The 14734-nt window shown below is 38.1% G+C and overlaps 1 protein-coding gene across 7 annotated transcripts in view; it reads right to left on the bottom strand.

Annotated features, from left to right (window-relative positions):
• Positions 1-14734, bottom strand: part of LTBP1 (latent transforming growth factor beta binding protein 1) — a 209251-nt gene that overhangs the window by 151129 nt on the left and 43388 nt on the right. For 6 of the 7 annotated variants that reach the window (XM_064445906.1, XM_064445908.1, XM_064445907.1 and 3 more), the window contains exon 4: positions 8783-8958. The exons of the other annotated variant lie outside the window; for it this stretch is intronic. In XM_064445906.1, the coding sequence (XP_064301976.1) occupies positions 8783-8958 (176 nt within the window). The remainder of the gene's footprint in view (positions 1-8782; positions 8959-14734) is intronic. 7 annotated transcript variants of the gene reach the window in all.

Genomic DNA, 14734 nt, shown 5'->3' with positions numbered 1-14734 from the left:
AACTCCCATTCAAGTTATCCAGACTCTTACATACCTAAAGCTTATCTGGACCCAAAAGGCTTTCACTTGATGGACAAGGGAACCAAAGCCAAAAAGCCACAATAGATACACAGACAATTATCTTGAAGTTTAGGACAGAAAGCCATTCTACACAGTGTTTATCTCAGCTGCAATGAAGCAAAAACAACTTCAAAGCCCACCAAAAGCAATTTTCTGCTCATGGAGGCTACTGCAAGTACTACTCGAGGAGCTACATGCTTAGACAGTGAAATCAGCATCTTTACACACAAGCTTACAGCCATACAGAAGCTCAGGTGGGCACAGATGAACACAGGTTATTAGTGTCATTGACTTTAGTATCAATACTTTAGTATTACCTGCTAAATATAAACATTACTACCCACTTTATCAACAGGACTCTGTCAAGGTCTGAACTAGGCCTTTATGCACTGGGAATGAGACTCATTCCCACCTGATCTCACTCATCTGAAATTACACATTTTGCCTCAAGAGAGACTTTACCCTGCCCTATGATAGTATTACAAATCTTAAGTTAGAAGTGTGTTATTTCATTAGAAAATAAATTCCTCAGCACAGTTTCCCCCTCCCAGGGTATGTGACTCACCTTAAATTAAAAATCAAGTCTTAGGTGCAACACTCAAAGTGTTTACCATTTCCAGGAAGAATAGGGAATGAAAACTAACTTATTACCACCTTACTAAGTATATTCACTTAACATTCCATTTCTTGAAAGGACACAACTGAAAAGCACTACGGAAGTCAAAAAACTGTAAAAAGTGACAAAGTACAGAACATCATGGAATGAAGTTATAAATTAACACAGCCCTCTTCACATGCTGGATCACCATTAAAAAATCTTCTCTCCCAGCACTGCATGAAGCCAAGATCTTTTTTTTCCTTTAATTTTCTGAAGGGGTAAAAAATTACAACAAATAAGGATGTCACTGATTCTGAAATCTCAATTTCGCTGGGTAGGAAAGGACCTTCTCGCAGTACCTTTTTGGTCAACACTTCTTCACTCCTTCTGGCATGGGTGATGGCACTGACATCAGAGAAAAGCACTTTCAAACCTACGAGGAAAACCAAACTTAGCTACCTGCAACAGTCAGAACCAATTCTTGGTATCCAAGACTTGTATCAAAGCTTGGCTAAGGGACTTCTAACATTTATTTGTGTGGGTTCAATGAGTCTCTATATCCAGCTAAATTACTATTTTTCAAACACATCACAGAGGTTTTCCCCTACAGACTTTCCTGGAAAGCCTCTTCTCTTTTTCTTCTTGAGAAATCTTTGGTTTTGGAGCCAATTCTATTTCATCACAGCAGTTGAGATCCATTTGTCTCAACTGTGTTTTCCCCTAGCTATAACAGGTTTTGAACTGATTTTAATTCTATTTGCCAGATCACCAATCTGTTTTTTCCAACATTTTTCTCCACACTGCTTTTATCAGTCTTGGCCTCTATATTTTAAAGTATAGAGAGATAATAATTCATTTTTGTGTGAATGTAATGCTTAAATTAGTTCCTATAAAAGCACCAGCACCCTTTGCCTGTCAGACATTCAATTATTGGTGAGCTCAGAGCCATAAAAATCTTTTCAGAGTCTAAAGAGAAAAATACAGTACTTTTTTGGGGGTGCTGATTTACTGGTCTCAGCTGTGAGCCCTTTATGGATACACAAACAATCACAAAGACTGCCTAGAAAGGGGATTAAAATGCCTGCAGCTATAGTATACTGAGAGAAGTAGTTTGAATTTATATAGAGTTGTTCTGTCTCCAAGGATTTAAAGAACCCCATAGTCTTTTAAAATTGTTAAATAACACATTAACAAATAGGTTTTGGGTTGGGTTTTTTTGGTTTTTTTGTTGGTAGTTCCCCCCCCACAGTATTTGTCATTCTACTTTTTAAAGCAAAAGCGAACTATATGTGCTGCTTGATTTGAGAGAGTTAACTGCATTAGAACGAACCTAGTTAAGCCACTTAATTTATGTTTGGAGTTTATCCTCATGTTTCCAAGTCCCACTGGAATCAAATGCAAACTTTAAATGGCTGTTATGAACCGTCATGCCTTTCAGTAGCAGTATGGGTAATGCTCTTAAATGGGAGAGAGGACGCTTTACTAAAATTGTTCAGGTTTTGTAATCAAAAAAGCCACACTATTGTTTGACCCTGATGCTGACTGCACCAAAATATTTTCTTAAACATTTTAGAATGTCCCTGAAAAATCTACCTTGCCTCTTCAAGGAGAGCAAAGGCTTTGAATACACACGCAAGCGTTTTGCATTTGAAAAAACAAAACAAAAAAAAGTCCCTGACATTTATACTTACTCTATTCCCTTATTTGTATTTGATTATGTACAACCTCATGAGCAAAACATGAATGTCAGTTCCCATGAGTGACTGAAGTGAATTTGACTCTACGTTCTCTCCAAATAGAGTGCCTTGTGATTTCTCAATTATTTCTGCTTGTTAGTCTTCTAACTGTTCATTCTCTTTACCCACCTCATTCTGCTGGCTATACCTCATTTAATCAGAGTATCACCTTAAAATCCCTCCCTTACCTCCAAATTTCCCAAAACTTTCATTTAGAAAAGTTACTAGCATTCAACTCTAATATCCGTACCTACATATGTAGGCAGAAGTTCCAAGGAACACAATGCAATGCTCTAGTTAAGACAAGCCAGTAAGAACTATTTTGCTGTTTACACAGAGCGGTTCCACAAACAAATACCAAGAAGGGTGGAAAGATTATCTGACCCACTGAAGACCTGACGGAGCCCTTCCCTTGAAGTCAACAGACACTGAATTGTGGTACAATGCCAAGTCATACAGATGCATTTACATGGAACATGTGTCATATCTCTGTATGCATTCTCTTAAACAGTAAAACATTTGTGTTTCACAGCTGTTTACCCATACTTACTGATGAGGAAATACTATTATTATGATGTAAGTGTCACATGTGAAGTCAGAATGGTGCAATTTCACAAAAATATTTTAAATTGGAATTTCAAAGCAGCACCTGTTTTTGCTTAAATCAACCTATGAAGTCATCAGTGCAACCAGCATATGTAAATTATGTATGAGCTTAAAAAAGAGCTTGTCTAAGTTATCAGTGTATTATGCTTCCAATAGTAGGAAAGTTATTGTTATGGCAAAATTGTAACAAGAGTATTCTGCACATCACAATTCTAAGCGGTGGGACATTTTCTTCCACATTAATCTTATTTCATGTATATAAGCATATGTAAAGTTATGTTATAAAATAAGGCAATATAATATATCAATAGTTAGAACAGTTCACATGACTTTCATATGATTGTTTCAGCTTCATCTTTACTCAAGAATTTAAGTGTTGCCCACAGAACCATGTGCAGATTCTAAAAGTCTAACACCCATACTCGCCCAGCTTCAAGCCACAACACACACAACTAAGCCATAGTAGGGTGCTGCAAGCCTGTATTCAATAACCATTATGTAACCTGTACTATTTAAATTTGAGACATGTTTTCATTTTCTATCTAAAATAGAAGGGGACATGTCACCTTAATGCATTTTATAAGGAATATTAGTGAAGACCAAAAAACCCCCATCTACCTACAAGAAAGGGAAAAAAGTCTTCCATACTATTCGGTGGCAGAAACATAACACACAACTTCCAATTGCAAAATTGGCATAGAGTTCCTACGGCCTTCCTAAATAAGTAGCTTAAGCTCATTTTCCTTCTTTAACATATATTTACTTCACACAATGCCATTCCAGCTGTGGGTAGGGTACTCTATACCGACTCTTGACTTTTCCTTTTACTTTTAGTGTGATTTCTGGTCACCTCAGCCACTAATTCATGTATTTTCACAACATGCCTCTAACACAGGGAAGTGGTGGCATCATCATTGTACACATAGGGAACCGTAGCCCAGTAAGGGGTGTGCAAAAGTATCTGACACATACAGGCAACACAAACTCCGACACTGGACAACTGATTGCAGAAGCAGAAATCGCACTTTATTCAGCTCAACTGGCAAAATGCACAATGCCACTAAAAACTAGCCCTCAACTGTCTCAAGCTGGAAAACGAGGCATATATTTAAATGCATTTTCTGAAGAACTATTTAATATTAGAAGCTGATAAAGTGAAACTGAGAGCTTCCTAAACTGTAACAAGCAGTTCTCACAATAACTGTGTTGAAAGGAACTCCAGAAAGCACATGTTCAGTTTAGAATTTGCTTATTATGATATAATTATACATTTCAAACCAATAGAAACAGCCCAGAATTCCTTTTCCTAATTTTCTTTAGCATTACATTTATAAAGCCAGGAATTTGGCACTGATATTTAGAGGATCCATGCTCAGCTCATGCTGACTAGAAGTTACTGTTTAACAGTGCCATTAAAAGAGTAGCGGAAAGTATCTGAGGCAGACATACCTGAATTACTTAAAAGTATAATCTTCCTGCTATTTTATAGACTACTAGGTTGCAAACAGAATTTTACAGTTGACGTTTCTGTCCTGATGCCATTGCTACTGTTAGACTCTTGGAGGATGGTTAACCCTGAGGTTTCAAATATTCAGGTAGATTATAGGTTGAGTGTGCTGGTATGTACTTTTAAGAAAGCAGTGCATCCCTTAAGAATTAAATCAGAGCTCACGGTGAGCTTATGTAAGATAGGCTATTTGGCATGTCAAAGTATTTTTGATGTTACATTACAAGTGCGGAGATCCACATGATCACATCCTTTTCAGTTATTCTTTGCTGATCATATCAATCCCACTGCAAGCTTGTTTCCATCACTATATATTCCATCTTCCTACTTGTGCTATACCGTATTTATACTTCCTCTGCAGCTGTCAGTCTATCCAACGTGATCTTTCATTTGCTTGAGAAGGCTCTGAATTTCCAAAGCCTTAAGCATTTGCTAATTCTGCACAAAGATATCTGAAGATTAATTTGCAGTAGCTTAAGTATACCAGCATACTGATTAAATAGAATCAGATAAAGTTATTACACAGTAAAGCATCTAACAGCAGATGATTTAGAAGCATGTGAACAGAATAACATTTCAGCTCTGAAGACAAATACTTTAAAATTACACAATGCTGTATCTATGGGTCCTGATTTTTTTCTCTTTCTGTACTGGATGTGGTATAGGCCCCTTGAAAAAAGCAATATATGGCCACATAAATAAAACCATATTACAACACTAGGCATAAGGAGACAATTAATTATGGAGTAAAATTGTGACCTTTCTGAAAATTTGAATGAGCCAGTGAACTCAAAAAATGTTTAATACAACATCTTTAACATTATTTCCAGGGTGGGTTTTGATTTGTTTTTAGAAAACCAAGACTTTAAAAAAAAAATCACTATAACAACTCTAACAGCCTCCCCCGTTAGACACAATTAATGACAATTGCAAATTTAGCACTCAAGAACCTAAAATTGTTATGTGAACTTTGTGACTTAACACTAGCTGTTCTTAGGAGAAGGCTTATATGGCACATCACAAAAGATCAAAATCCTTGACAGTAGAAATAGTTACTGGCAGGTAACTGCATTTCATGTCCCAGGGTGACTTTAAATGCTATTATTGTAACCCCGATGGCTTACTGAATTTAAGCTCTGTTGCTATGATGTATAACTTTATAGTAAAATTTAGCGTGAAAGGCAAACAAAGAATAGACCGTTTTGCTGTCTTTAATAAGACTACTATAGTCTATGTTCTGAAAGCTATCAGAGAGATGAAACTGCTCATAAGTACACTACAGTAAATATTCCAGGAGGAAACTTAAATGAATTTTAGTTGAAAAAATGTTTAATGTGACTTATCTTTAACATGCTTTCCTTAGTTTCTCCAAAGGTGCTGCTCCAGCAACACTATAATAGGACATTGAAACATGACTGACCATCTATGAATCAGAAGATGCCCAGAAGCACCTATTCAGGGTTGGCAGTTTTCCTCCCAAAGCACCATTAGCCCACATCTCATTTGCCTCCACAGGTATCTCAGGACTGATACTTGTTCCAGTTTCAAGCCTATCCATTTCATGTCACAGGATTGAAATAATCTGTAGAAGTCCAGAAAAATCAACACCAATTGCAGCTACAGCTGGAAAAATAAGTTTATTCTATGGAGTACATCTTTCACAGATGCCAATCTGTCACAGTGTTAATACTTGAAAATAAAATGCATAAAAATACTCAGAAAAAAAACAACACTCACTCACTTTGCACCCCATGTTAATTGATAACTATGAACTCTTGGGCGATGCCACCAAGTATGACATGGCTACTATTTCTTCTCTGAAAAAATTATTTCATGATAAAGAGGAAAAAAAAAGAAGTCTTGAAGTACGCAGTAATAACTTTCTGGCTTTTGCTTTTTAATAAAATTATTACATTTACCACTCTTTCTTTTCAAGTATCTCCACATTGCCATTACTGATTCCTTTGCTCAGTGAAATAAGAGGCTTTGCCATGAAACAAGATTATAGATTTAATAGCAGTGACAAAATACCATGAGATCATATGCTGTTTTCATAGATTTCCTCATATTAACTAGACAATGAATGTCAACCTTGCCACAAGCATGACAATTCACAGGAGCTCATCCCTCAGTTCATGACAGATCTAGGACACTGGTGGTCATCACAGACCACTGGACATGAAATTTCACATCCTAATCTTACCTCATCATAATTAAATCAAACACCCCTAACATTAAAATACTGACAGTTTAACACTCAATTTTTTGTGGAAACAAGTAGTCTTCTATACTTGGAGTCCATTCCAGCACCTCTAGAAACCAGAAGCTACCCTAAATAAATATTGCTGGCCATGTTCTAGGCCTCCTGCTCAGGCTGGGGATATAGAATCTTAAACTCTAGTAACACACAGCTCAAACTGCACTCTACTAACAGATATCTAAACTGCTTCATCAGAAGCTGCAATCACTGACTCCCACCTCACCAACACAGAAGTGAGGCAAAACACGCAAAGTGACTGGTTTTAGGCTGCTCAAAAGCTCAGTATCAAAAATTTCAACACCATACAAATAGCCTCAGGCTTAGTCCTGCATTTTACCTCTGAGGCACCACTGATCTTACTAGGCCATGAAAACTGTTTTAGCTATGTGTCCTTCAGGTGTTTCAGGAATCATAGGCTTTCTAATAAAGGTAGAATGTTTTACAAACACGGCACTCACTGAGGGGCTTCTTAGGATTTGATAACTAATATTGTGTCTTCAGCTCTTCACTTTCCTTCTCCCAGTCATGTCCGTCAGAGTACTGTAATCAACAGAAGAACTCCAATAAGCCAGAAACAGCTGGAAGCACTGGCACCTTTGTCTTAGAGTTGCATAGAGTTATTTCTTTATGCTACAGTAGAAAAAGCCTCACACAACCCATTCGTTTAGGGGCAGCTTGGTACTTGCAAGCTACGCTGAGTGCATCTAATGTAGACTGACTCAAACAGCCTGAAAGAAGGGGGCAAAAGTGAATATTTTTTTGGCCAGAATCCAACCAATAACAGTTGCTCCAAGTACTGGAAGAACTATACAATCTAGGATTTGCATACTCTGTCAGAGGACAGGGACACAATCCAATCCTAGTGGCCACTAAGATCTTATTTGGAAGAGTTACAGCTGGCTGGAAGAAAAGCAATGGTATATTATTTGCAAAGGGACTATTGGTTGATGTTGACAATGTGATTAAATATCTTTTTTGAATCTTCTAAGAAAGAGGTGTAGTGCTTTGCAAGCAGTATACTTCATTAGTCTGAAAGCATTAACTGAAAGACCGCTGGCAGTGCCCTCTTCTTCCCATTAGGGCCAAGATTCTAATTAACCATCAATAAATTTACACTTGAGGAAAAGGAAACAGGGGTTGCATTTAAGTATAAATGTACAGACCATAAAGATGTGCAATGCAGAAATGCAAACAAAGAAACAATATTTACAGATTTAGAAGGAAAGGCTCCTCCCCAAATCCTCAGCAGAACCATATTTCTCAGTGCTACAGCAGAGAAAGTCTGTCAGGAGACTGCAAGTACCTTAGGTCTCCATGTTAATCAGTCCATTATTTAACTGCAGGAACTTTTCTCCAAATCAAATCAGCAGACGGTCTGTAATACTTAACCCATAATTCATCAGGCTCTTCATCTTTTAAGCCATAACTTGTCCTCAAGCTCCCCACACATTGGGGCATGAGCCAAGGCCACAAGCTGGGCACCTACACAATCCTTTTTTTATAAGTATGAAGCAGAAACTCTTATGCAGCCTCCATACTGTGCAGAAGTTCATAAACACATAATAAATTAGAGAAAAATAGTCACCAATGAGACCACAATCCTGGACTCCAGCTTTCCAAGAAGGGTATCCATCATACTGAAAGTAACGGGAACTGTCGTCTTACACTGACTACGCTTACAATTATGCATGCTCTAGCAAGTGCTCACAAAGCACCTTTTATCTGAAGGAAAAACTATCATTTAGAAGTAGCATTATCAGATTCCAGCAGTGAATCAGGTTCTATTTTTTTCTTCATCCAGGAAATCTGTTTTGCCTCTCACCAGGATGCAGAATGTTAGAGCATTTGCTAATCTAAGAATTATCTCATGTTTAATTATTTTAACTTTTTTTCTTGTCTTGAAGTGTTACTGCAATTCAGGTGAACAAAAGAAATTTTCAAGAGCTTTAGAAGAAGGGTGGGGAGGGATTTTGGAGGGGGAAAGAAGGGAGTACACTTTCTGCAATTGTACTCACATTGAAAAGGTGATGTGAGTTGATCCTGGCCCAGTCTCAGTGGTAGCGAGCCCTCGGTGGACTGTTCTCCTGAAATCACTTTTTTTACTGGGTAATATTTGGGTTTGATCACATATTCCTGTGTTTGGCCATGATGAAGATTCATCATCAGTGTCTGAGACGAAAGGGGTATCATCCTGTTTTAGGGGAAAATAAAACAGAAGAGAGAGAATGTTGTAAGAATTAATAAATTAGACTTAGAAACTACTGACAAAAAACTAAAGACAAATTCATCTGTACTCCCAAGTTCTCAAAATACAGTTTTGTAAACATACTAGCTTCCAATTAAGCACCTGATTTTCCATGCATTTAGCATTCTCATTGTTTTGTCAGCTCAAACACCTAACAAAGACTACAGAGATTATACCACTTCCTTTTCAACATAAGAAGTATCATGGACAGCTCAGAAAACAGAGGAAAGGGAAAAAGTCTTCCTCAAAATCATGAGCTGGAGCTCAACTCTGTTAGCACACAGAGCTTTCCAGACCAATCAGAGAAGCAGCAGGGCATTTAAACCTCTTTCTTACAACACTCATTTAATACCAGGTATGTCAAGTAGAGCCTAAGCCCAACCTGACTTTCCCCCTCTGTTCCCAGAAACCCTGTTCCCTTCCCCACTATACCCCTCTAGCCACAGAGGGGAGCACTGCTGCTCTTCCACTTTTTCCACTTGCCTCCCATCTCATCAGAAGGTCCCTCTGTTTCCTAGTTCCACATTAACTTTCTCCATCTACTTTCTCTTTCCCTGCACTTTTGAACATCTCTGACAAGGTCCCACAACAGCATGGCTTTCACAGTAGAACTACTTCCTCTTCCTGTGAAATAAGATGATTCCTTCAAGCTCACCAATTCTCTCACTGCCAATCCCAGTTCCTTACTTATATTGTTAGATTCCTCCCTAAGAGGTCAGCTTCTCACTGCACAAGACTTTGCCAACCTTCAATAGAAAATCCCCTCTTTCTCTCAAAATATGGTTATTTAGCCACTATAGGTAGGAACCATTTCTTTACTAACAAACTGGCCTTCACTCTTCCACAGCGCTAGCCAGCAATAAATAAGCAAGGGAACAAATCATGCAGCTGTTAGCCACATGCAGTGAAACTATGAGCAGCTTTGTGGCCCTGGGCTGCAGAGTTCCACTGCCTAGCAAGTAATCGCACACCTTCAAGTATCAAACCTACTAATGGCAAGTCTTCAAGAAGTTGTAGCTAGTGTAGATCACACTGTGGAGATACACGTTCCTCAGAGAGTATCAATTACTAATCTAGTAACAGCAGTTACTAGGACTACATCGTCATTTGCTCAAATGAAGGCATGGAGTGAGACACTAAGCTCCCACACACACTTTCTTCTCAACTAAGGGTCTGTAATAAGTTCAGTCTGCGAAAGTAGAAAAATGGGAAAGTCACGGGATTTGTAACAGCCACCCCTCCAAGAACCACAGTTCTGCAGAGTAAATAACTGTCCTCTGAGAATACAGTATGGGCCCTATATCATAGAGGACAGCCAAGCAGCACTTCCCCACAGTGGTGGGACTGAAGAGTTTCAGCCGAGTGAGAAGTCAGACGATTACTGTATTGTTTTCTGACATGTGGAGCCTGAGCCAGCCCCTATCTCCAAAGCAATGCCTGATTCCTTAGTCATGTTATTCGAGGATACTTAGTAACTGCTGTAGCCAATGGATTTGTGGTTAGAACAGACAATGGGGTTTTGTCCTACACAGATGCTCTTGTTAACTTGGATCAGTTTGAGAAAAAGTACATTCATTAACAGACATTCTATGACTCTTACATTCAACAGAAACATAACTCCTTAGGCTATCTCCAGGTCAAATTTTTCTAATACAGTACTTACACAGTCTCGTTATATTCAGTAAAAGTCCCTTTCCCAGATTGAGAGAGAATACGGTACTTTCCATGTTGTCTTTAGGTTTTCTACCAGCAGATCAAAAAAGAGGCTTCAGGGATGTTGGAGGTCAGACTCAGAATTCAAAACAGGCTGATAAGAAAGATCACCAGGAAGACCTCAGCCTGCAATAAAGCTGAAGTCACTGCCCTTAGTACTGCCTACATATGAATTTCATTTCTCAGAATAGAATCCTTTCTGCACAAGCTGTTTTTCCTACAGATTTCATCTGATCCCTATGTATAAGGACATCCATTTCTGTACCTGGACAGAAGATGGTCTACGCTGAATTCTTCCAATGTTACATGTAAGCAGGTCACAACAACAGAGGTCAAAATACTACAGAATTTCATACTACAACAGTATCAGAAGCGCGTGTATATGTGTGTATATATATAAATATAAAAATAAATAAAGTTTAACCATGTTATCATCTTTGACCAGATGTAGATAGATGCTGCCATTTAAATTCCTGTTTGTTTTCTGTTAAGGCTACAACGTGTTGTACAGTGTTACTTTTTATATTACCACATATCCAGCCACACTGCAGCCCAATCCTGTCAACCTGGAGTCCATTATAACACTTAAAATTTAAATAAAATTTTTTTTAAAAAATCATTAAAAAACCACCACCAAACCACACCAAAGACAGGAATGCCATATGTTGGAGGCTGAAAGTTTTACCACCAGAATTTAAAAGGTGCCTCTTCCTTCCTTCTCAGGTATTATAATTTTCTTCCTTAATTTAGCTTGCCTGAAGTATACTGTTAATTAATTATCGTTAAGGCAGTATAAGAGTAAGCTTTGTTTTGCAAGAGTCATTTACTCAGTAGTACACAGGAAAGCTGTAATCTTTAATCTAGACACTCCAGTTCTTTAAAAGGAAACACGGTCATCTGATGCGAGTTATTTAATCTTAGTTTCAATCTAGAGTAAATCACCTATTCTTGTATCAAGATGTATGCTTACAATAGTTGCATGGAACTGAAGTTAAGAGTTGTCTAGACCCTTTTTCTTGCACATTTATCCTCAGTTTTGATGATCTTGGTGTATAACTGCCAAAGATCTTAAGTATAGGCACACACAAAAGTAATCCAAGTGTTTATAAATTGCCCAGTACTGGACATCCACTGCTAGTGTGGATGTGAGCTAACTGGCAGCTGGTTTTTGCCCATGATCCAACCAGTTCAACTGATCTTGCTCAGGAGAAGAGCAATTCCAGTAGGAAATATGGTCAAACATCAAAGTGTTTATGAGATCCTTCTGTTCTGTTATTTTGATATTCAAATTCTTCTCAACATGAATTAGTTCTTAAAGATGTTAGTTCATAATAAAAAGGACATTGCATAGCTGACTGCAATACTGCATCTTCCACTAAAATCAAGGATACTCGTCTAACTACACAATGGGAGCTATATGCAACCAGTCACATCGCTCTATCAATGGCTTGGGTATGGACACTAGTGAAGGACCTGGGTCTTTTCTTCCTAGACCAGCACATAGGGGGTCTTTCAGTGCTGCAGACTTCCAAGTAAGAAGATATGATTTCTAGTGGGCTCAGCAATAGTGAGGAGTATTTTTTTCCCTTGTATTGATCCCTGTGAAATAAATCTTCAGAACTACCCCTTCTAACTGATCTCAGAAACCTGAAGAGAGCCTGAGCCTCAGAGAGAAGACATGTAATATGTCAGCACTGAAAACAGTTAATACAAATGTAAGATGTCACCAGGAAACACTTCAGGCCTAGTTTGGTAACAAGCATCCCCCCAGTCCCTATTAAGCCTTAGGAAGTGATCTTAACAGCTCCACTACAACGTATTCCCAATCCTCTAAAAAGCTGCATGCTTTTTAGATAGATTTACATGCAGTTGTTGCTATGAATGTTGGTGCCAGCTCACGAAACAACCCTCCTACCAGCCCAGTACTACTGCTTCTTCCCTTTCCTACACAGTGGCCTCTGCCAAGTCCTGTTGCATGAAGGCCCAGGTGTTGTATCCACAGTCACAGAGGCCCCTGGCCTAAAGCAAAAGCCAAGCCTTCTACTATGTTCAGATTCATTTAGCAGTCCCAAGGCAAACGGTTCAGGCAGTTTACTTTCTGTTCAGAGTACACTAGGGCAGCAATGCTAGTTACTGAATAGAGCATTTTCATATATTCCTGGTGTTTGAATATCCAAATTAACAAATAAGTAGCAGGATAGACTCATTTCTTCACAACACTACTCAAGGTTCAAGGCCACTAGGAATAGCTGGTGGTATCTTGCTACTGCAGCTCACAAGAGGATGCAAGTGGATCACAGGCACTCTAAACCAGGTTTTTATGATTTAAAACAAAGAAGTGAAAGGCGTACTTATCAACTCATGACCACTGTATTTAATATTAAGAGAAAAGTAGTTTTTACCTATTAACAACCACCATCAGTGCAACTGAAGGTATTTTATTGCTTACCAACTTTAGCATGTTGCTTACTGCACATTTGAACATTGCACAACTCAGCGGAACCCCTGGGCATAGTTCCAATAAAAAAATATTCAAGTACTACTAATGCTCCCTGTAATGCTAGTTAAAAAGATGCAATCATTAGTTCCAATCTGTAAATTTTGCATGAAAACAGTGAAGACAACACAAGATTTTTGCATTACACAGGCTTATGTCACTAATTTATCTGGTAGTTCGTAATTAGATGCTCAAAACTGACATTAACTTAGTGACAAAAACTTTCCATTGCTGAAGTGTACACTAGGCAGACCATTTTCAACCAACAAACAGTGACAGATACTAATAAGGCTACAACAGTACTGCAGAGGGAGAACAAACATTTGCAGCTAACTGTCATGCAAAAGAAAGTTTTCTTGCTTGATAAAAGCAAACCAGGAATGCAATGTATCAGAGTAACTCTGGCAAGCAGAAATGAGACCAGCAATGTTTGGCATGAAAAGTACTGTCTAGACTAAATAAGACAAGCCTGACTCAGGCTGCTTTCTTCATTTTATTTACTGTAAGTCTGATGCTCCCATGCTTGGCTCCTAGCTAGTGATACTTAAAAAAAAAAAATCTAAATTGCCAACACGATCATTTTATACAAACCTACAAATTAATTCCTTCTTCACTACCTCCTGTTAAACTCACAATGCACAGTCAAAAGGAGAAAAAATCCCAGCATTTTCTTAAGATTATGAGATAATAAAGAAAGTATGCAGGACAGTTTAAAAGGCATGAAAATGGAACTAAATCCCCCCCACCCTGTGAATTATTAAAATTCAGTGGCTAGTTCAGCCTGACCTTTGCCAGCTGTTTTCTCCTTACATTGCTTCTCTGATTTTTCTAAGATAAATGAAAAAGTCTAACTTCCCAGCTGATGATGAACAGATGGGATTTCTTCAAAGCCCTTTACATTATCTTGCCCAACATTAATCAAGCATGGCCTGTTTCACAATATCCTACCAGTCACAAGAAATAAGAGAAAAAGTGCTCAAGCTTTTCTTTCTTTTCACCATTGCAAAAATTCTGCACAAAATTGATTTTATGTACAAAAATGCGGGGGGTTTTAATGCATGATTAAGAGTCCTGTCCCTGAAATACAGCACAACATTGTAAAACAAGCACTGAGACCTACCTGCCCTAGAATAACTAGGGCTGCTTTAGTCTTTTCATTATAAGCCTACCTTAACTTTGTATCATTGTGATACACTTTTCCCCAGGCAAAAATCTGCAAGTTTATGGTTTGGGTATGACTGACTTGTTTTCAAACAACACCTTCAAGCTATTATTTTTTACTCTTTTTTTACCCCTTTAAAAGGTTAAGGTGTTATTTACACCATAGACAAGATCTTACTTGATATAAATCAAGTTAATTTGATTTGTTAAGGATGGCATGCCACAAACCTTAATAAGGATATTTAACCTCCACCAAGATAAAAAAAGGTCAACAGGGAATCAAAACTGTTTATAGAAGTTTCCCACAGAAATGTAAAACATCAACTTTTATCCACCATTACCAGTTTTGCC

The sequence above is a fragment of the Phalacrocorax carbo genome, chromosome 3 (genome assembly GCF_963921805.1).
Source record: "Phalacrocorax carbo chromosome 3, bPhaCar2.1, whole genome shotgun sequence".
Classification (NCBI taxonomy): domain Eukaryota; kingdom Metazoa; phylum Chordata; class Aves; order Suliformes; family Phalacrocoracidae; genus Phalacrocorax; species Phalacrocorax carbo.
The sequence above is the reverse complement of the archived record's forward strand: the minus strand, read 5'-3'. Positions and strand labels throughout refer to the sequence as shown.